The sequence below is a fragment of the Athene cunicularia genome (assembly GCF_003259725.1).
Source record: "Athene cunicularia isolate RWA chromosome 3 unlocalized genomic scaffold, athCun1 chr3_part1, whole genome shotgun sequence".
Lineage (NCBI taxonomy): Eukaryota > Metazoa > Chordata > Aves > Strigiformes > Strigidae > Athene > Athene cunicularia.
This window is the reverse complement of record NW_020799097.1, coordinates 16372107-16395415: the sequence shown is the minus strand read 5'-3', so window position 1 is coordinate 16395415 and position 23309 is coordinate 16372107. Positions and strand designations below refer to the sequence as shown.

At 45.5% G+C, this 23309-nt stretch overlaps 1 protein-coding gene across 1 annotated transcript in view; it reads left to right on the top strand.

Annotated features, from left to right (window-relative positions):
• GRHL1 (grainyhead like transcription factor 1) overlaps window positions 1-14940 on the top strand; it is a 40109-nt gene extending 25169 nt beyond the window's left edge. The window contains exons 10-16 of the mRNA XM_026846191.1: window positions 5404-5491; window positions 7779-7918; window positions 9304-9341; window positions 9435-9523; window positions 11762-11847; window positions 13619-13683; window positions 14826-14940. Of these exons, the coding sequence (XP_026701992.1) occupies window positions 5404-5491; window positions 7779-7918; window positions 9304-9341; window positions 9435-9523; window positions 11762-11847; window positions 13619-13683; window positions 14826-14940 (621 nt within the window). The remainder of the gene's footprint in view (window positions 1-5403; window positions 5492-7778; window positions 7919-9303; window positions 9342-9434; window positions 9524-11761; window positions 11848-13618; window positions 13684-14825) is intronic.
• Window positions 14941-23309: the final 8369 nt, after the last annotated feature.

The following is a 23309-nucleotide window of genomic DNA, read 5'->3' as shown; positions in this document are numbered from 1 at the left end:
TGAAGAAAGGGTGTTTCCCAATCTTTGTAACCTGTTCCTGCCTGAACAGTCTTTCGAAGGACCAAAGCAAGTAATGTGTGATGTTGCTATTTCCAGAGTGACTGAGATCTTTCTAGGCTGGGATAAATGCTGCCTGGACTTCCCCAGATCTTCTTTTGATTGCTGTGAACCACACTGACTTTCTATTTTGCTAGCAACCTCCTTGCTTAGGGCCTCTCATTCTTTGCATCCGGACTCCATCTTCATAGCACAGACTCTTTGTGAGTGCTATCTCAAATACCTCTCTGTGCAGCTGCAGGTCTGAGATGGGTTTGTGGCCCCCACTCCTGTACTGTCTTTGCACTGGTTGTGTGCTGTGCGGTCTTGCCTTGTCATTTCCCGGGACACTGCTGCAAAGATTCATCTCGTGCACCATTGCTCTGCCACCACTTACCTCCCAAACTATATGGAGCCCTCTGCAGTCTGCTGTAGCATCCCATTGACTCATCCTACCACGTTTTATTGTTCATCTATATCCTTTTAAATAGGCCCCTTTGCTTTCTTGCATGGTTGGGAGAAGCTGCCTGACGGTGTAAAACTACTTAGTCATCTTCCTTGAAGTGCCTCTTGAGATGGCTTCTGTTGTGATGATTTCTGTTAAGAATTTACCAGGGAGTTAACAAATGCGCTCCAGAGCTATCATAAAGACTTACCAGTAAGCCTGAGAGGCTTGGGTCTCATGGGCTTTCTTCAGGCCTTTTTTCTTCTTTTTTGTCCTTTAAAATGAGACCGAGGCAAGTGTGTCATCTAAAGCTCTTTTGTTATCTGGGAGTCCTGTGTATTATCAGCATGTATTCTCTGCAACACCAGTAAGTATAGACTCGCTACAGGGAATAGGGAGATCTTTTACTCATAAGTTGTCCAGTCAATTACTGATAACATGCTAAAATTACTGACAGGCTTGTGCCACTGCTAATAAGACAAATTGGTTAATAAAAGGCAGACGTAGTCAGTACGTAGCTTAAAGGAAACCATTTGAGTCTATACCATAAATTTCTGCAAGTCTATTAGTACAATAATGCCAGTATATCTTTTATTTTCCTTTGGGATTTTGACCTTTGCTCTTGCTTTATTCCTCCAGATACTTTGCAAAAGTTAAAAGAGGAGGGAGGGAAGGAGAAAAGATTACTTTTCTGTATTTAATCTGACTGTTCTGTGAACATGCAGCCAATGTGAGGTTGATGCCTGATGATTCTGATGATTTATAGAAATGGTGTTGAAGTTTGCTGCCTTTCAGATCTGGACTGGGTCTGGCAATGAGAGCTGGGGACAGAGGCCAACAAGCTGAATACTGCTTGTCACCACATTGAATCAAACTGTGTACTCAGTCACTTGTGTGAGGCACTGGGCAAGTGCTGCTGTGAGCAGACCTGTGTCCTTACAGCTGCAGCTACTGACTTGTAGACCCTAATGCTGGCCACCTCCTCCAGGCCTTCTCTATGAGCATTGGCATTTCAGAAGGAGCACCCATTTTCTGCCCTGCTTTGAATCTTAGGTAATCAATCAGCTGGTCTTGAATGTTTACAGGACCATTATTACTACAGTATCCACATGTATTGCAGTCCTTAATGTGTTTGTCCTCATGTGGCCACTCTTACCTGCAGAAGTGCTGTTATTTGTGTTTACTTCATGGAGGACTAAGTCTGTAGTGTGGAGGTCTGTTGGCAAAAAAAAAAAAGCACAAAATGATGATGCTGTGGCCACCTAACAGCAACAGCTCTGTGTAGGTCCCCTCTACTCCTTTGTCTGTTAAGGCTGTGCTTGCATTGCATACCTGAACTGACTTTGAACCCAGACACTGGCATGGTAGTCCTCTGCTGTCTTTTTTTTTGTGTGTGTGTACAAATCAATAGATACTCTACAGAAGGTCCAACAATTTAGTTAATGTTGTGTGGGGGCCTTTGCATGAGAAAGGAGTGAAGGAGGAGGATTCCCATGCTTGGGGTGAAAGGGGAAGCTGTTGATATCTGTTTCTAGTTTTTGGCTGCTGCCACTGAGACCAGGTTTCTTCATGTGTTTCTGTCTATCCCTTTGTGCTTTCTCTGTGGAAAGAGGTCCACAGGTGCCCAGGGCTTTTGGTTTTTATCTAATACTATGTGGTTTCAAAACCTGAGTAAAATAGCATAGGTGTAATGCTGTCATCCCGTGGCATGTTACAGCACAAGCCCAGCAATATTTGGGCTGTGTGGGTATGGGGATGACGTGTCCCAGAGGAAGAGGACCTTCTCTGCTGTAAATGGTGCCTCAACTAAGCATGCACATGGGGAAGATAAAATACAGTATTTCACAGGCTGTAGCTACTGTTGTCCTCTGGAACCTGCTGTTACCCTTGTAGTGATAGGCAGTGCTGTGGAGAAGGTTTTCATGGGATGGTAGGAACAACCAAGTGAGGTGCTGTTGGAAGGAGAGAGATGGTGCAGGGCAGCTGGAGGCAGCAATCATGTGGATGGGCAGCAACACAGACTGTTCCTTCTGTTGCATCATCACAGAATGGTTTGGGTGGGAAGTGACATTGAAGATCATCTAGTTCTAATCCCTCTGCCATGGGCAGGGACACCTTCCACCAGATCAGGTTGCTCAAAGCCCCATCCAACCTGGCCTTGAACACTTCCAGGGACAGGGCATCCACAACCTCTCTGGGCAACCTGTTGCACTGTTTTGCAACACTCATCGTAAAAAACAAACAAACAAAACCAAAACAAAAAAATCTTCATTATGCCCAACCTAAACGTACCGTCTTTCAGTTTAAAACTGTTGCCCCTTGTCCTGTCACTACAGGCCCTGGTAAAGAGTCTCTCTTCATCTTTCTCATAAGGCCCTTTTATATACTGAAAAGCCACAATAAGATTTCTCTGGCACATTCTCCAGGCTGAACAACCCCAACTCTCTCAGCCTGTCCTCATAGGGGGAGTGCTCCAGCCCCCTGATCATCTTTATGGCCTCTTCCGTACCCACTCCAACAGGTCCATGCCTGTTTTGTACTGTGGATCCCAGAGCTGGATGCAGTACTCCAGGTGGGGTCTCACCAGAGTGGAGTAGAGGGGCAGAATCACCTCCCTCAACCTGCTGATCATGCTTCTTTGGATGCAACCCAGGACACAAATGGCTTTCTGGGCTGCAGGTGCACCCTGCAGGCTTCTGTCCAGTTTTTTGTCCAGCAGCTCTGCTGCTGGGACCACAGGGCAGAAGAGCTCAAACAGCTCGTGGGCTGTGTGCCAGAGCTGCGTCCAGCACCAGAGTGTGTGCAGAGAGGGGATGAGGAGCAGTCTTCTGTCTCTGAAACACATCGACTGATGCAGCCCGTGTGCAGAAACAGGCAGTCCTGTGGTGTCATGAAAGATCCCAGCATGTTGTGACTCGATGGCCCATCCTCTCCCTGCATCTCTGCTGCTTATCAAATACATCACATTTCTCTGAAGGAGGTGGGGATGGCAGCTCTCCCTAAAATGCCACTTCCATTTCTCAGCCCAAGAATCCATTACCCAACTTGAGACCTCAAGGGAAAGAACAACAAGGAAAAAAAGACCAACAAAAAAAACCTAACCCACAACTTTTAACACATAGATAAGAGTATGAAATACTGCTTTTCAGACTGTAGGCTGTTCTCTGGGTGATGAAGTTGGGAAAACTTCTTTCTTATAAGCTTATTTATTCTCTAATTGTGGAATACAGGATTCCCAGTGTCTTTTCTTCAAAAGTGTCTGGTCCTGGTTGTTATTGAGCTCTGCTAGTAAGGTAGAAAAGCCTGTTATGAAGACAGAACTTTCTTTTTTTTTTTTTATGTGGGATTTGAGATGTGTTTATCTGGGCTGCTGTAGTTGGCTTTCAAGTGGAAATATGGCTGTAGGTATGGGAGAGCAGAGGTTTTCTCAAAATGTGTGCTCTTGATGGATTAACCCATTCTCCAGGAGGAAGCTGTAGCACAGTGTTTGAGTAGCAGGACTTTATTTCCATGTGAATGGTAGAAGACAGGGCTGGAGCCAAATACCATCTTTCTGCTGTCAAGCTGAGATGTTGCAACTGTTCTGGTAAGGGAAGTTGCAGAGGGACATGGGTCTAGATGTGCTGAGGTTTAGGTGGACGTCTTAAATGTGGGCTGTATCAGCTTTATGGGGTCAAGCAAAGCTGGCAATGGCTGTGTCTTCATTAGTAATTTTTCCTCTCTTTCACAGCAGCTGCCTGAAGTTGCTTGTGTCCCTGCTGTTAGATGGGAGAAAAGGTGATATATGTTAACACACATCAAATATATAGGCTTTCATTTTTATTGCTAGTGCAGACATGCCCACTGCTACCTAGCAGGCACAGGCATCCTGTCGCCCATAGGGTGTTGATTTACCATGAGGTTGGGAGTCTTCTATGCTGTGTGTTAGGCACAGTTTCCACACCCCATCGCCACATGCTTTTTGACATCTTGTTTGCTGTAACTAATCTAGTCTTCCTCCAGCACCGTGTAAGGATGTGGCTGTGTTTTGGCAACTTTTCATGGGTAGGAATAAGAAACAATAGCATCCTGTGGCCAGATAACTGTTACTTCTTACTCTGTTTTGCAGGAGAATGTTGGGAGACAGGTAGAAATTGTGTATACAGCTGGGGCAGTGGTCTGGTGGTAGCACCAGGACTGACTGTTGTGGATCTACCATGGGCTTATCACCTTATGTGACTGGCAGTGTGACATCCCTGCCTTAACCCATAGTCATGTGGGAGGTCTGGACAGAGCTGGAGGAATGGACATGATTCCAACACAAACCTCCTTACTTCCTTTTCTCTCTGTCGTAGATGTCTGAACCTTGCAGAAAATATAGTTCTCTTCCCACTGCTGCTTGGTTTGGAGGGCTGGGAGCCATGGCAAGAACCTGGCTAAGTATCTGTGGATTCCCCCATAGCCTATTCTTAATAAAAAGAGAAGCAATGCCTACTTTAAATTATGCATGTGTTCAGCTTGAGATCAATGAAGGCTGGTATAACTGCTGCTGGATCCTTGTGCAGTGTGGAGGAAGGTATCTTGCACTTTGTGGTCCAAGTGTGGCTTGATTTTTATAGATCAGGATTTAATGATGAGTTAGTGAACTCTTAAACTGAGGGAACTTGCAGATTTTGTTGGATTTTGTTGTTTTAAACACCTTAGATATATTTAATCTCACACTTGATACAGTTTCTATAGCTGTGGGTATCTTGTCATATCCCCATCTGACTTGAAAGTTGGCACACTGTCAAACCTTCAGTTTGGGTACTGTGGAACCGACCTCCACAAACACAGCTCTGGAAGAATCGGTGTTCCTGCCTCTGCAGCTGAAAAAACCCAAAAAACTAAAAATACCTTCTCCCTCTCTCTCTTCCCCTTTCCCTTAATCTCTTGTTTGGCAGGGAGCAGAGAGGAAGATCAGGGATGAAGAACGAAAGCAAAGCAAAAGAAAAGGCAAATGCAGTGACCCCAGCTCTCAGTTGAATGCCTGTAAGTAGATATTATTCCATCAGTATTTTAAATATTGTATCTCATTTTGGTTACAAATAACTTGTGCAATAGAACTGTCCTAAGTCAATTTTTATCCTCTGTGGAATAGTGTTTGTTTTAAGCAATTGCTTATGGAGCCACTAATTGTGTTTTGCAATGTAATGAGTCACTTAAGACTTCACTGCTACCTAGTTCCTCCTGTCCAAGACAGGGTCCTGCTATGTTTTCAATCAGGTATAGTCTTTAGCAGGTAGAATGACAGGATGAGTGTGTAATTTTTGGGCACTGCTGGAGCCCCTTCAGCTTTGTGTGGCAACAAGTACTGGAACTGTTCCAAGTGTTTCCAGCTTGATCCTAAACTTAAGCTTTCACTTATGTTAAAAATGTGTTTATAACTGTGCAGCAAGGTGGTGGTAGCCTTGGGACTGAGGCTCCAGCCTCCCGAACTTATGCTCACTCCTGGAGCAAAGTGATCTGTAGTAAATAATTTGATAGAAGTTGTGAAGGGTGTGAGAAACGTTGTGAAGGAAGCATTTGTAGTATATAAAGACTGTGGAGCTTCTTCTGGCTGACCATCTTTCATTTAACTGCTGCAGATGACTGCAACAGATCCTGTATTTGGATGACTAGTTATTCACCAGCAGAGCTGTTTAGAGGAAAATGTATCTCCCTGTTCTTCCTCTGCACCGGACAGGTGTGTGCTCTCCCTGGCTCTGCTCCGTGTGCTTGTATTAACAGTCCAACTGGTTCAACAAGCGAGCACCTCATGGCTTGCTGGGCAGGATTTTCCTGACACAGCAGGTACAGGCTGCTGGAGCAGCTTCAGAAAAAGATTATGCTACAAGGGAACTCATTTGCTCAAGGGCAGTTGCAGAAAGGGCTGGTTTTGTTTTTTTTTTTTTTTTCCCAAAGTACATGGTGAAAGGTAGGTTTAGCACACTGTTAGCATTTCATAAATGTAGTAGCTCCAACGGCTCCCAGAAGAATGCTGCATGCAGCCCTTTGCGTAATGTCTGGAAAGTGCAGTTTCAGTACAGATTTCCAGGATCTTGTTATTTCACAAAAGTTGCTTTCCAGTGTGAATTTCCTAGGCTTGAGCTTAGCCTGATGTGACCTTTATTTTCCTGGAAAGTACAGTCTGTTGCTGTTCAGTTCTTGTGTGGGAAATCTTTGATTGCTTTAAGCCATAACTGCCACCTCCAGGATCACAAATGCCATGTGCACATGGACTCATCAACAGCAGAAAAGTTCTTTACGTCTGGACTGAGTTTCTACAAGGATTGAACAATCTTCACAAAAATCAGTTTTGCAAGTTAAAAAAAAAAAAAAAAAAAAAAAAAAAAAAAAAAAAAAAAAAAAGTATGTTTCCCACTGAAGACATGAGAAGTGAAGTGTTTGGCTTTGAGCTGTTTTGACCCAAAATTGGAAAGTTTCCACTTGGTAAAATGAGTGGAAGTCTTCAGCTGGGATCAGTTTGACATGAACTTGTCTGAAATGCAGTTTAAGGCACCTTCTGCTTCACGTCTCACAAAAGGGTCTTTGTGGGTGAAGTCTGTCCACTTGGTGGCTTGTCACATCAGCTGGTGTCTTGTGAGGGCCAAAGGGCTCTGTGGGACACAGTGCTGGTCCTGATGGGGGATGAACTGGGGTCTGGCAGCTTGAGGTGGCCAGCATAAACAATGAGATGAACAAAAAAATAACATTTGAAAGTGTGGGATTGAAATGTAACTCTAAATGTTGCATCTTGCAAGAAACCTCTGTACCACCTTTGTAGTGTGATAGTGCTTTTGTGGTGCTGTCTTTTTGAGGGACTCCCAACTGGAACCATGTGGGTTGCAAGTTGGCTCTTTGTCGTCTTTCTGCCTTCCTGGTACTGGAAATCCAACAACCTTTGGAGGGAATGGATAGGGAGAGGAGGGGACTTGGACTAGCTTTTGTCCTCTGTTTGGATGGTTTGCTTGGTACATGGAAGACCTGTGTTCCTCTGTTGGGGTGAGTGGCCAGATCATTCTCCAGCCTAGTTTAATATCTGAACAAAGTCAAACAGCTCACTTGGAGAGATGGAGCAAACTCCCATGTGAAATGAGCAGTTTCCTTAGGGTCTAGGCCCTTATCTGAGATGTAGACAGCCCAGTTTCAAACTCCTGTACCACAGGAGCTTCTCCCTTTTGACCCTGACTACACAATACCCTTGTTCAGTGGCACATGTGCCTCTTAAATGATGTAGGAGAGCCACGATCCCATCAGTGTCTTCACTATACTCTATTCCAATCTTTGGTATCTACAGTTTCTGATGTCAAAGTGCCAATGCTTCCCTCACACAAACGGACGGACATCACCATCTTCAAGCCCTTCATGGATCTCGACACTCAGCCAGTCCTTTTCATTCCTGATGTTCACTTTGCAAATCTTCAGCGTGGTGCTCACGTGAGTAAAGCTCCTGGGTGTAGGGGTGAGGAAGGCTATGGGATGTAGTAGCAAAAAGCCTAGGGTGCTGTGTGTATGAATATACATATGAAATGCCAGACTATTTGCACTGATGCTGTAAACAAATACAGGCTGAGCCTCATGTGAGCAAGAGATGTTGCTCCTAGTCACATTGGCTAGAGTTAACTGGGGGTGTTTTATGAATAAATTATTTGTCTATGAGCTCCTATTTCCATGAACCTGAAATGATGTTTCCAAAGCATCTCCAGCCAAGAGTTCATTAAATGAACTGCAGGCTGGTTTTCTCTTGTAAAATCCATTTGGTTTCTGGTGTGCTTCTGTAGGCCTCAGGTTCCTCCAGCCTGCTGTGGAACTGGCAAGCGTGTCAGCTCTGTGATCTGCTGCCAGAGTGCCCTGCCTCAGCGTTCCTGGAAAGTCCCAGCTGACAGGAAGCTGGAAGGGAGAAAATTAGAGTGCAACCAAGTTTCAAAATCTTGAACTTTGCTGTGCTGGGAGTTCTGGCATGCTCTAACAGAATCTAAACCTTACTTTTTAAGAACTTTGCCTACACTTCTAACAGGGATGGAGAATAAATTTGTACCCGTAAAGCTTCTGCACGTTTTCCTATGAAGGCTCTTGTGCTGAGCTCTGTCTGAAGACTATGCCAGTCCAGATAGAAAGCTGATTAGCTCTTGTATGTTCCTGTCTCTCTGAAATAAGATCCTTTAATTTTTCTTAAAGAGAAGAGGTAAAGCTTACTGGCTTTTGGAAGATTGAGCCAAAGTATTGTTTGATACAAGTTTGAAAGATAAAATTAATTGTAGTTCTTGGATAAAATTTTCACAACCCTAAGTGCAAGTATTATTTGTATATTAAGTGAAGGACAATGTTTATTGCTTGGACCAAAGCATCTTCTAGCAGTGTAGCCATGGCCGGGTCCCCACTTGACAGCCTTGTTTTCCCTTTATGTCCTGCACTGATGTGCTTGAGTGAGTTGGGTGGGTGAGCCATTTGCCTGTCCCCTCCAGCTCCTGCCATGGATGCAGCGGTTCCCTCGCCTTTAACTTGATGCTCTTGGGCCTCTGCTCATGCTGGATGCAGCAGGATTGTTGTTCCATGCCAGTGACTCTAATGCAAACAAAGCTATGGTAAAGTCGCTATTAACAGATAGCACTTAAAGGGGTGGGGAGAGCATTGCTGGCAGGACCATGTTACACCAGCTAATGAGTCTACCCTTATGCAACTTGGTTTTGTAGCATTCAGAGCCCTTTGTAGTGTTTTCCGAGGACTGAGTACCACATGAGGTTCTCGCTACCTAGATACTTCAGCATGTGTTTTTCTGAGTATGTCAAAAGACAAATCTCCCCTTTTTTTCTCTTTTAAAGGTCCTTCCTGTTGCTTCAGAAGAACTGGAGGGTGAAAGGTAAGAGCTGCACTGCTTCAGCCTCCTGAAGATTTGCCCTCAGACAGTTCCTGTAATTGTACCACTGCTAACTTTTTGCCCTGTTAATGACAGTTCCAGCCTGAAGAGAGGAGCCTATATCGGTGAAGAGGACTTTATTGCCACTCCAAATAAAATGGCCAGAATAGAAGAGCCAAAAAGAGGTATTGTTTTCTTCTTTCAAAGACTGAATTATTGGAGTGTTTGTCCATCATGATAAAGATATGCATCTGAGATTAAAGAGTTGTTTTAATTTATTCTGGAGTATACTTTAGCCTGAATTTTCTGGCTCTGAGTAGTAATAGAAAGAGTTTGTATATCATGATGCAGTTCAGCTCTGCAGATCTTCTACAATGTCAGAATTGCTGGGGTTTTCTGCCAACTTGGGGAGTAATTGGCTCTGAACCTGTAAGGAAAGAGACTCAGAGGAGGTGAGCAGTTTACCAATCTCCTTGTTGGACTGGGGGAGAGAATTCATCGCGTAATCTACTACAAAATACTTTGGAAATCTTCTCTAGGACTTAAAGCAATGAATACCAAGAACTGGTTCTGGACATAAAACTGTTGCATCTTTCCTGGTGCTGGAAAATGTGCTGTTCACGGCTGAGAGCCTGAGAGAATATCTGCTTATTTTTAACCTTTAACCTGTTAATCTTTGCAATCTGATGTGGGATTGGATATTGCTGTGGTGCTGTGGAAGATGAAAGGTCCCTTTGGAGATGGTGTAGAGGATTACCTGCCTGATGAGTTGTGTGTGGAAGGACTGCAACAAAGCTTAAAGGATTAAAAGAGGAGGATTAATCTTGTCATGCAGCGAAGGTTAAGTCTAGCAAGTCTGACTTTAATGGGGATGCACTTCTATAATCTGGATACATTACTAAGGAAGGATAGATTTTACAGAAGGAAATTAGATTTCTTGATTTTTTTTTTTTTGTTGTTGTTGTTGTTGATGTATGCCACACAGCAAGACCCATGGAATTCTCTCTCCTTTGGCTGGTACATCATCTGACCTGTGCTGTAACTGAGTGTTTGTGCTGTTTTCATCTTTAAATCTACAGTCCTCCTTTTTTAAACCTGCCTTTAGCAGAGGAAAACCATCAAGGTGCTGTGGTGTCTTGAGTTCATCTTGTTCAAGTAGATATGTCAGTAATTGTTCTGTGTTGCAGGTGTGTCAGAGGTGTGGCTGATGAACCCTTGTAAACAATCCAGGCTGCAATACCTAGTTATTAGAAGATGGATTAAAGACAGCAAAGCTGTTAAAGTCCAAGCTTTCTTGATCTCATGGCTTATTCCTCAGCCTTAATGCTGTTTTTAATGAGGCTGATGTTACATAGAGTGACTCTCTGCTAGTTGGAGAATGTTAGGGATGCTTACCTAATTAAGTTTCTTATTCTTTCCTTCCTAGCAGGAGACTAAGTTTGCATTGTGTCAGTTGGGGTGGTATGAGTTTTACAGAAACGTGGTAAGGGGTAGGAAGAGAGATGAGACAACGCAGGAGGAGCAGAGGACTGGACAAACTATTTAAAAATTAGGAGGTAGCTAGGATGGCTTCACCTGCTGTGGTAGCATCTGCAAAGTAATTTTATTGTGCAGTCTTGAGGCAGATGACCTGTGAGATATGGATACCCAAGAGTCTCAAAGCTCTATGTTTTGCTCTCTACCTTTGTGTGTTGTGGTTGAAATAAGAACAGTTTAATAACCGAAATAAAATACAACAATAATTGTAATGAAAAGGAAGATTACAAAAGGAGAGAGCGAGAAAAACAAGTGATGCACAACAACCCATTGGCTGATACCCAACCAGTCCCCAAGCAGTGATCAGTCCCCCCCAGCCTATTCCCCCTTTTATATACTGGGCATGACGGCCTGTGGTACAGAATATCCCTTTGGCTAGTTCAGGTCAGCTGTCCTGGATATGCTCCCTCCCAGCTTCTTCTGCACCTCCTCGCTGACAGAGCATGGGAAACTGAAGTCCTTGTTGCTAAGTAGTGCTTATCCTAAGTCAACTAAAACACTGGTGTGTTATCAACATTATTCCCATATGAAATCCACAACACAGCACTGTAACAGAAAGAAAATTAACTCTATCCCAGCTGAAACCAGAGCATTGTGTTTCAAATACAACTTTTTTTCAAACAATAGAGAAAATAGCAAATAGAGAAAAATTTGTAAGTATTTTGGTAATAAAGATGCTTGATCACACAGTATTTCTGTGTGCAAAAAGTATGTTTTGAGCTAGCCTTGTGTGGTTTTGATGCGATCTCCAATGTATATTGAGTGTATGTGTGTATTTCTCCATGAGATCCTCAACGTGTATTACTCTGTACTTAGCCACTATCATACAGAGATAATTTCTGAGGAACAATTATGCAGTAAATTCCTCTTTCTGATTTGCTTTTCAGTGTTGCTGTATGTCCGAAAAGAGTCAGAGGAAGTCTTTGATGCACTAATGTTAAAGACACCATCCCTGAAAGGTCTAATGGAAGCGGTAAGTAAGAAGGTTTTATAGTCCTTGCCTCCAGTTTGAGAAAAAGCAAGTGTAGTGCCTGGCTATCCAGTCCTCGTGCTTCGGACAGCCACAGAAGCTAGGCTTTCAGTCACAGCTTGTGTCCGTGCTTTTCTGGATAAGAAATGTAAGGCTGACTTCCTTTCAATAACATGGAAAGTAATGTAAATAAGCTTTCATTCATTATTAAGGGACTTCAGAAACCTTCCCTTTTAAATGTTACCTCACATCTGTGGTGTCTGGGTGTAAGGAGGTGTTTCTCAGCCTTCCTAAAAATCCAGGTGTGTCAAGCTTGATAACTAGATACCTGAGAGAGTCTCAAAATGATGGGTGCTGGTGGAGAAAGTGCCTTCTAGGCTTGCTTCTTATGCAGGCTCTGCTTTGGCCAAGCTGCAGAAGCAGCTGTATAGGTCTCTTCCTACTCTTGTCAAAATATGGTCAACAGACTCTCACTGTGGATGTCCCTCACATCAGAGAGGGTATTTTAATTAGAAGATGGAGTGATTTCCAGCATGTGTTCAGTGGCTTGGGTTTATTTCAGCCTTTCAAAACCTTGTTTGGGGGCCCCCCATCCCCCTTTATAACCTGTTTATGAAGAGCTCCAAGTCCAAGCTTCTGAGTGTGCTTGAAGGGTTTTATGTATCAGTGCACGCAGGCATGAAATTGCTCTCTGGTACTTGACTTCCAAAATAGCCTTCCACTACCCTTGCTGCTGCAGTGCTGCAAAGGAAATACAGAGCTTAACTCCAAGGAATGGTGTAATGTTTGGCACGAGCTCAAAACTGACGTTTCTGGCTGTCTCTTTCTGTGACTAATGCCTCGTCAGTGCTCAGAGGGTGGAGGCTTTGGGGCTGTACAGCCAGGTCTTGCCGTTAGCTCTGGGACCCAGAGATGGTTCTGTAACCTGAAGCTCACTCCAGGCTGTGGAGCTTTGCCAGTGCAGGCAGGCTGGAGGTGGGGCTAATGGGGAGGGGGATTGAAGCCTGTGAAGTCCTCCCTTAACCCATGGTCCTGAAGTGAAGCTGCACCCTTGTTGTTTCACTTGGCCTTAAAGCAAGGAATCAAGAGCTCACAACTGTAGCTTGGAGGAAATGCCCTGGGCTTTTGCACCCTGAAACGGCATATTGGTTTGGTACTTGCTGTTGTTGTGAGAGTGCAGTTTGCCAGAGTAAACCAGGCTTGGGTTACTGACCTCATCGCTTTCTGGAGGTTTGTACAGTGAAGTGCCATGGTTAGTGGCTGTGGTTTCACACTGAGGTCACCCTGCTGGGTAAGGGGACATTTCTGATCAGCTCGTGTCCTTAGCAGCTGAGGTCTTTGTTGCTATTTTCTTCCTGCACCAGCCATTGTGATGACTAGTTTTCACCTGATCCATTTGACACAATTTAAAAATGTTTTTTGATATGCTAAGAGAACAGATAGCCAAGAGAGGATGAGAACTAGGGTGTGGGGTGTTTTTTTAATGCGTGGTCTTTTTGGTGTGGGGGCAGGAGGTTGCTGTATGAGAAATCAGTGGCCAGGTTTAGAACATGATTAGATTTTTTGCACACAAGTTGACAAACTGCAGAGGAGGGTTTCTCATCTGTAGGCTTATACTGTAATTCAGGGTTCAGTGTTGCATTTATAGGGCAGAGCAGTTGTTTTCATCTGCAGGGCTTTTTTTTTGTTTTTTGTTCCTTTTTGTAAAATAGTAAGTGGAAGACAGTACCAGCAGTCTCCTTGCTTCACCGATGCTTGCTTTCTTTTGTTGTAGATATCTGACAAGTATGATGTTCCTTTTGATAAAATAGGAAAAATCTTCAAAAAATGTAAAAAAGGGTGAGTATCCATCTATGCAGTGACTGTCTCAGAATATGAACTACTTTTTTTTTTTTTTTTTTTTCAAAACTGTAGGTAAATCTGCTCTGTAACTTCTCCATGCACTGCACATATGCAATTGCAGATGTGTGTGTTCATGCAATGTAGTAATCCTATTCCAATGTCATTCATAGAGCAGCTGGCAGGGTCCTGCAGAAATACGTAATCTGACTTTGTGGGTAATACAAGTCACAGGACCTCTCTGACTTAGTTGTTTGAACCAGAGTTGATTATGTCAGCGGAAGAGTAGTTCAGTTTGTTTAAAGACTCGCAGTGATGAAGAACCTACTTCAACTGATGTTAAATTGTTCCAGTGGTTAACTGTACTTGCTATGTCTGTCTACAGTTAGCTACAATTACTAAGCCTGTTGTCTTTGTGTGTTAAATTTAAGAGAACTTTACTTATGAAGTACCCATTCCCCACAAAGGCCACACTCCACAGTCCTTTTATTTTGTAACATTAATAATAGAGTTCCTGAACATGTCTGCTTTTGATTTTCCTTTTAATCTCTTGGTGATTTTCTTGTTTTTTTTCTCTTTGGTGTCTTAGCCCCTTCCCCAAAGCCCCTCTGGCTTGATAAATATGTCCTTTAATCACCTTTGGAATGTAGTTTCAAGGCTTCTGTTTTCATAGCAGAATTAACCCACCAGAATAGCAATGGGTTTTTTCCCAGTTAAGGACAGCTTGTGTGTGCACACACAGGCACACACACGCATGTGTGCACACAAACACACAGGTATTGACTGTTAAAGCAAATGAAAAATGAAGTGGCCAGGGATCGGCTGTTTGTGCCCTTCGAGCTCTGTAGGGTTTTGCGCTGATTGCCTGTAGCTGTCAAACCAATTCTGAGATGTCCCTCCCTCCTGGTCCAGGAGCCAAGACTTAACCCTTTCATTCAGATCCTAGAAGCACAACTACAAGCCTTGATGGCAGGTTTGGGTAAGAACAGCTAAATCTGCTGTAAGAAGTAATGGGTGAGAGATAGTGAGCAGGGTTCTTGTGTTACCTCTGGACAGTCCAGGCTCTCTGAGACTTAAGAGCACCTTTTCTGTCTTTGGCATTTAGAACTGTAATATTTCCCTGACTTATTTTATTTTTCCAGAATTCTGGTCAACATGGATGATAACATTGTGAAACACTATTCTAATGAAGATACCTTCCAGTTGCAGATTGAAGAAGTTGGAGGATCTTACAAGCTCACTCTCACTGAGATCTAAGATCATGGATCCTCTGAGGATTTTAAACTAAGGTCTCAAGTGAACATTTTCCCATAATTTAGGATGTTGGGCAAAACACTAATCACCTTCTCCAGAAGAAAGCCAGGTGTTGACTTGTTCTGGGGAGCAGAGCAGTGTTTTTGCTTAATACATTTGTGTTTCTGTTCTTTCCAAAGAACACTGTAATGCTCATGACCTTATTTGCACTTGAAATGAGCAAGCAAAGATTGGTGATTAAATAGAGAGTATGTATAAAACACTAGCAAATACAGGAGGGGAAAACTCCTGGAAGGTGGCCTTTTAGAGTGGTGATATCTTATTTATCTATTCAGTATCCATGTTTGAGCCTGTTTTCAGCTAATACCATTTTACTGGACTGTTTTCTGCTAGGTAAAGCTGCAAAACTACTAATTGATATTAGTAGGAATTGTGTGCAGGTTGGAGAAAAGTCTTTATAATGTTTACTCTTGAACAGGGCAGACTGTTGAAATCACTTGTGTCATTTGGGGGGAATGTAAAACTGCCTTGCTTATGAAGAACTCGCCTTAGTAACTGTGTGAACTCTCATCAGATGAAGCTACATTGTATATAAGTGCAATATATTTTTGAAGGTTTGTAAATGTGTACATACAAGTGATATATAATATATATAAAATACGGTGTTTCGCATATACCGTGAATATATGCAAAGAAGCCCATCTAAAAGGATGCCATATACAGAGAAAACAGATATTTAACGTAGCTATTTAAAAACAGACAAACCCTTAACATGCACCAAAGGTGAGCACACATGTGTACATTCATAGAAGGCACAGGTGACCTGCTTGTTTGACATGGATCTTCCTGCGTGGAAGGAAGAAGGTACCAACTCTCCTGCACAGCCATGTGACAGCAGTCCTGGCTTCTCTTACGGATTGCCAGTTTGAGCCCTGAAATGGCTGCATACTGCAGCCCTGGAAGGTGATTTGGGCCAAGTCTGAGAGCTGGGTCCCAAGAGAAGCTGAGCAGATGCAATTTCCCTGAAATCTCACTTCTGAGGGTCAGGAAGGTCTCCTGGAGGGTGGATTTTTTTCTGTAGCAGTGTACTTAAGACTCAGTTGGACACTGCCCACAGCAGCAGCTCAGGCTGCGTGAACCCATGGGTCAGATAACAGCTTGCAAGCTTCTAGGATGTTGACAACTGGAAGTGCACAGACAAGGCTTTTGAGAGAGGAAGGTGGCATCCTGGCGCAGCAGGCCAAGTGTTAGCAGGGACTAGGGGCTGCAAGCAGGTTAAGCATTCCTGGTATATACATACATTGCCAGGTACTGATCTGCAGCTGAGGTGGTGAGACCAAACAGACAGCTGGTCGCAGGAATGCTGAGCCTAGCCACAGCTGGGAGTGCCAGGCACCTCCAGAAAATACTGCTCTGCAGTAGACTGTACAGTATTTGCTCATCACGCACATGTGCTTATGAAGGAGAGGCACTCTGGTTAGTAGCAAGTGAGAGAGGAACATTTAAACGGCAGCACTTGGCTCTAAGGCAAAAACCTGCATCGCAGTATGAGCAGATGAGCTTGGGTGTCAGATCTAGTGCCACTTAGTGCTTTTGTTAGGGATCTGGGTAATGAGAGAGATTTATAATGTTTTCAGACAGCACAAAGCTGGGAAGACCTGCATGTGCCTCACCTAGGATGTGAAGGTCAATTTGCATAGGCTGGAGAAATAGCCTGGAAAAGTAGGATATGATTCTACTTAATGGTTAATGAGTCATAAGCAAATGTTCAGCTGTGTCATGCTGCTGTTGAGAAGAGGCAGGCAATTGCCATGTTGAGTTGGTAAACAGGAGCACGGCCTGCAAGAAATAGGAGACCCGCCTTTTGCTCTACTTGGCATCGCCAAGGACTCTGCTGGAGCGTTGTGCCTGTGCTGAACCTGGCCCTTCCAGCAGAGCCTGCTCCTCTCGGATGTCCCAGAGAGGCCCAGCCGCCCGCTCCTTCAGCCAGAGCTTGTGGCTCCTAAGCAGGAAGGGCTGGATGAGTTGCTTGGTTGAGGGGTCATCGTCAGAAGGGGAGGCTGAGGGGAGCAGCCTCCTGACACACGGAAGTGTTCTCCTGGTCCACTGCAAGCACAGTGAGAAGTAATGGGCATAGATTTCAGAAATTCAGGTTAGATGTCGAGGCAGTTTTCTCTAGTGAGAAGAGCAGGTTGCCCAGGGAGGCGGTGGAGTTTGGCTTTGGAGATCTTCAGAGCCAGGCTGGGCAAAGGTATCTCTGGACTGCCACAGGTGTAGTTGATTCTCCCTTGGTGCTGAGACTAGGTGACCACTTGAAGTCCTTCCCAGCCATATTTTTTAATGATTTATATGAAATATAGTATTTTGGGATTTGTGTTCAGACCAATCCTGAACTGGTTCATAAACCACTCCATTCCCCCCCTCCTTCCTCTTCCTCCTCCATGGACGGGCCCCACGGAGCCTGGCTGAGGCTCTGGGCACCATGTGCTCCCGTCTCTGCTCTGTGGCCAGAGTTGAGCAAACTCACGTGGATGTGTCCACAGCCACGGGTGTGTAGACGGAGCCCGTAGGCTTGAAGCTGAAGGAGAGAAGCTGGCATGCAGCGCGGCGCTGGAGACTTGGCCAACACATGCCACCACCTGCAGAGGCAGAGCAGCCATGGGACTTGTACCCAGCCAACACCACAGCAGGGGCTTCCCTTCATCAGTCACGGGAATAATGTTACTATGGCAAGGGAATTTTTTAAAAACCTGATATATAGAATACATATATTTACGTGTTTTTATTGAACATTGAAATTTTATTACAGAAACTCAGTCTAGGGTCAGGGAAGTAGATTTAGAGTCTTCATAGAGGTAAGATTGACATGAATGTTATTTCTTTTTACTGCTTAATGAAGTATGTGAACTAAATCTGATGATTGTTTTCCACTCTAAGATACTCTGGGACACGGGTCTTATAACAGTAGCAGCAATGTCATGTATGTTTTATGAAACTGATTTTTTTTTTGTTTTGCCTGCTGTTTTTTAATTGAAAATTGTATTTTAAACCAAGCTATTAAATTTTATATGTTCATTTCTAATGATGAGTCTTTTACATAGTAAACACATCTGCTCTTACTCCTTTATTTTTCCTTTGAGAGGGAATCTATAAAACAAAACCCCAGCGACTGTTTTCTAGTTTTTCTTCTTTGCAGAAGAAAACAATCCCACACCAGCCTTGATGTTACTCCCACACAAGAAATGGTTAGTCCCATTCTCATTCCCTGCTTAACTGACCTTGTTCACTTCTGAGCACGGGGAGGCTGTGTAGCATTTTGTTTCCATAGGACCCTTTCCTTTGGCAGTAAAACAAAACCGTAGAACTGTGGTAACCTCAGATGTGTAGTGGGTCGGTGATATGTGAGGGTCTCTGCTGGAGGCATGGGGGGCGTTGCCGCCTTCTGTGCTGTGGCAGGTGAGGTCTTCTGTGGCTGCAGACATGGAGGGGGGAGCTGTGGGTTCCCAGCGGTGCCAGTGGCTCTCCCTGGCTGCCAGCTCTGAGGTGCTTCATGTCATCATCAGTCCCTGATGGCTGTGGGAGCGGTGGGTGCCGTTCCAGGAGCAGCTGGTTGTAACAGGCACTTCCCGGGCAGTGTGGGGGACTGCTGATGAAGCTGCAGGCTTTGACTTTCCCACGATGAAAGCACTCTGTTAAAGTCCATGCTAATTCTCCAGAATAATCCTAACGTTGCTGTTGCTTTAGTGTCTGGAGAGGTGTTCACTTCCTCTTCTTCACTGTCAGAAAACGTCTCAACAAGCTTTTGCTTCAGCTGGCTCCCCAGCCCCTGCAGTGGTTTCAGGGTGCTGCCCTGGAGCAACTTCTGCGCTGACACCTTCCCAATCTCTGGGCTTGCATTGGCATGCCCGGGGCTTGGTGGGGAGCAGCGTGGGTGGCAGAAGATTTCTGAGCTATAAAAAGGCAGGTAACACTATTTAATTATTTACTTATTTCTAGTTCTTGTACACGCTACGCTCACTGGGTTTGTGTCCCAGATCAAGAAGATGCTGCAGGACATCACCCAGCAAGTCCTGGGGTGCACTGGATGATGCAAAAGTGCTGGGGGCTGCTGAGCATCATCTACACCCAAGTTGGTGCCCACTGGAAGGTCGAGCAAGGATTAGCCCCTTACAGTCAGTCCACAGCGTGGTGGCTGTCGTGTGGCAAAACTCAGCGTGTGGCTGGATCAGCTGCAGGGCCGGCTGTGAAACGGCTGCTACCCCTCTTCTCTGAGCCTGCAGTACCTTCCCCTGCCAAAAGCCCTCATGCCATGCGTGTATATGCACATTTCCATCCTTCCGTCCTCCTCCTGACATGCTGTTGGCACTTTTCAGTTCATGTACTGAATTTAAAGAGTGTTTTTAAGCAGCTGTTACCTGCAGCGGAGCGTCAGTGGATGAAAGGTGAACTCCCAAACCAGGCAACCTTACAGGGAGATCTCTGCTGCTTCCCTGGGGCGTGACTCAGGGCTCTAATATCACAAACATTCAGTTAAGCTTTTAAGATCTGATCTCTTTTTGTATGGGAAGGCTGAATTCTGCAGCAGTCTTCGGCTTCTTGATGGATCTTTTGTCTATTAATTGCAAAGAGCTTTTTTGCAAAGCTTTGCAAGAGCTTGGAGCTTACGTGATCCTCTATTTGGTTGGTTTGGTATATGATTTATTGTTGTAATGAAATGATTAAATATTAGATAATATTTAGATAACACCTCAACTAGATGAATTGGTCTAATGAAAAAATGTGAGCTCTTATAACTTGTTTTGCTGTTTGCCCTTGGACTACCCTACCATACCTCTAGTGCTCTTCCCTGGGTATATTTGCATAGTTCACGTTACTGCAGAATAGGTATTTTGGCTTTTCTTTTCTTCTTGGCTAGTTTCAGTAGCAGCTGTGGCCAGAGTGGTTGTGAGATTTTTGATGTATCTTGCAGTTTCTTGTTTGTGCAGGGCAATGCTCCGTTACCTCATTGATCTGTTTGCCTGTGCACACAGCTTGAGTGGACTGCACGCCCGCTGCCTTAAGCATTATTTATTTTGCTATCTCTCCATCGTGGCTAGGCTGCATGTGCATGCACAAATACAAACTGGTGACCAGTGTCAATGGCATTGAACTTGCATGGTCCCGCTGCAGTGCTGGTCATCTTGGGCAGCAGCACGAGCCTGGTGCTGGCCCGCAGGTCAGTCACCTCTGCCCTAGCTTGATGGGTGGGAAGCACGAGCTGGGCAGAGGAAAGGTGTGTGGCTGAGCCTGGCAGCAGCTTTGAGTGGGAACACGGTGGAAAAGTGTTTGTATCTCTTGGGGGCTTGATACCTGGAGGTGGGGACAGCTCTGGGATCGATGGCAGCAAGGGGTGATGGAGCATGGTGTGTTGGGTGGCTGCTGCCGCCAGGCTGAAAAAGATGGTGTAAATTGGAGTGAAATCTGGAGTGGGGGTGAAGTGACGTGGGCAAAGGCAGGTGAATCGAGTCCTGTGGTTCCCCAGTGCCAGCAGAGTGCTAGCCTGCAACAGATGGGTTTGGGGGGCTCTGGCTGCCAGTCCCACAGGCCCCTGCTCCCCAGGGGACCCCTGGCCAGGCAGTGCTGGCCCCGACAACCTGCCGAGTCTGCACCTGCAGCTTGAGGGCTTGGGGCAAAGAGAGCACAGTCCTGCTGCTGCCAGGCAGCCCAGCTTGAACCAGCTCTCCCACCGCAGCCGTGGGTGCGTGCCTGGGCAGAGCCCGGTCCCATGCCTGGAGGGGCACGTTGGCTGGAGCGGCTGCCGTCCCAGGGACCGCTCTGCGGGCGATGCTCAGCCCTGCCCGGAGGGGCGACGGCTGCGGAGGAGTGCAGCTGTGCCAGCATCACTGTGGTTGTTGCCAGTGCTTGGTTTGATGTCGGTTTTAATTCTGTCATGATAAGGTTTGCTTGATGGGGTTTTTTGTAAAGTAAATAATTACATGAGCTTTGCAAACATTAATAAGTAAATAAAGTAAAAATGATTGCTCTGTGGCCAGCTCTCCAGGCTGTGTCTCCACAGTCTCTGCTCTGTGACTTCTCACTTGAAATACTTGCTTTGAGCCCATCAGCCAGTGCTGGCCAAGGGATTTTGGGGACAGCAGTGCTGGCTTCCCCATTTTGTGGGTGTAGAGGCCCTAAACCAGCCCTTGCTCTCCTGCTTGTTTCTGCTCTGCATGCTTAAAAAAAGGCCCAGGCTGCAGGCGAGAGGCTGGTCAAGACTTGCTGTGTACAAAGCCCCAAGTTAGGATAACATGTGAGACAAAAGGAGACAATTATAAAAAACAGTGAAGGCAAGCTAAAAAAAAAAAAAATGTTGCTGCTTAAATCACCCCTTGCTGTGCCATGCGGCTGTTCCCAAATGAGATGGTAGTCCTGTGTGGAGCTTTGCCTGTGAGTGACCCTCAGTCCAGCCTCAGCAGGGGCTGAGTCATGCCCAGGGGGATGCCATGTGCCTCTGGGCTTCCTGGAGCTCAGCAGGGGCAGTGGTTTTGGTGAGAGAGGGGCCCAAATCCCCACCCCATCTCTGCGGAGACACAGCTTGTCCCCACTTGTCCATATGTGCTGCAGGGCTGGGGACCATAGTGCTGCCCCATCCATGGCCTTGGGACCCCATGCTGACTTTCATTGCTTTTTCAAAGGAAAATTTTGAGCTCTCCTGGAGGACTGCAGAGGAAATTTGGAAGAGGACTGTCATGACTTAACCCTAGCTGGAGACTATGCCCCATACAGCCATTTGCACACTCCCTGTCAGTGGGGTGGGGATGAGAATCAGAAGAGTAAAAGTGAGAAATCTTGTGGGTTGAGATAAAGACAGTTTAACAGGTAAAGCAAGAATCATGCACACAAGCAAAGTAAGATAAGAAATTCATTCACCACTTTCCATAGGCGAGCAGGTGTTCAGCCATCTCCAGGAATCATGTGTAACGGTGACTTGGGAATACAAACGCCGTAACTCCAAATGTCCCCCCCATCTTCCCCTAGCTTTATATTCTGGTCATGTGGTATGGAATGTAGTATAGAATATCCCTTTGGTCAGTTAGGGTCAGCTGTCCTGGCTGTGTCCCTTCCCAGCTTCTTGTGCAGCCCAGCCCACTCACTGGTGGGGTGGTGTGAGAAGCAGAAAAGGCCTTGACTCTGTGTAAGCACTGCTCAGCGATAAGGGGAACATCCCTGTATTATCAACACTGTTTTTAGCACAAATCCAAACTGTAGCCCTGTAGTAGCTACTGTGAAGACAATCAACTCCACCCCAGCCAAACCCAGCATGTTCTCCACCCCTTATTCCATACCATTTACATTGTGCTCAGATCTCACACTATCCAATATATCCTCATTAACCACCCCCTCCCTGTCCTTTGATACAATATGTAGATGTCATTACCTTAGCCTATAGACCACCCTTGTAAAATGTTCATTTAGTCCGTGACTTTGGGCTCCATCTGTTCTGGCAGCCACTCGGGACAGGAGAGGTGGTGTGTCATGTGGAGTTACTGGGCACCAAAGCCAGCTCAGGTCACTGCTGCACTTGGCGCTGCTTCTTCTAGGCCAAGTCCTCTGTTGGTTCAGGTGTTTCCTGATACATTAACCCCTATAACATGCAACTTGAATCCTGGGTTACAGCAATTTAAAGGTTAAAGGTCCATTACAATCTCTACTGATCCCTTTGGACTAGATCATCGGCTTTAACATCACAATGAACTCTTCCCCTTGCCTCTGCTCCAGCTTGGATTTATCCTCGGGCTGCAGTCCCTTAGGGCTGTCCCTGCTCCAAGAGGAGCTCTATCTATGAACCACAGTCTCTGCAAGGGTCTGCCTGCTGCGGCATAGACTTATCCACAGCCACAGTTGCTTTGAGGTGCACCTGTTCAAGTGTGACCTTCTCCATGGGCCATAATGCTGTCAGAGAACTCCTGCTCCAGCGTGGCCTTAGCCATAGCCCCTTCAGAAGTGATCCTGCCTCAAGATGTGCTGACCCATGGCTGCAGTCCCTCCAGGGGCATACCTGCTCTGTCCTGGGTTATCCGTGGCCACATGATTTGGAGTGCTCCAGCACAACCTCGTGCACAGCCACAGATGCTTCAAGATGTACTTTCTCCAGTATGGGTTTATCCTGGGGCCACAATCCCTTCGGAGGTGTACCTGCTGAAACACAGTCACAGCCACAGATGCTTCGGGGTGTCCTGCTCCCACGTGCACTCATCCACTGCTCACAGTCCCTTTGGCTTGAGTTCACACTGGAGTTCCAGCCAGTTGCAGCACAGAAACAGCAGTGATGCTCTGGCCATCTGCCAGCCCAGGCACATCGCCATTGCTGTTATCAAAATGTTCCCAGGCAC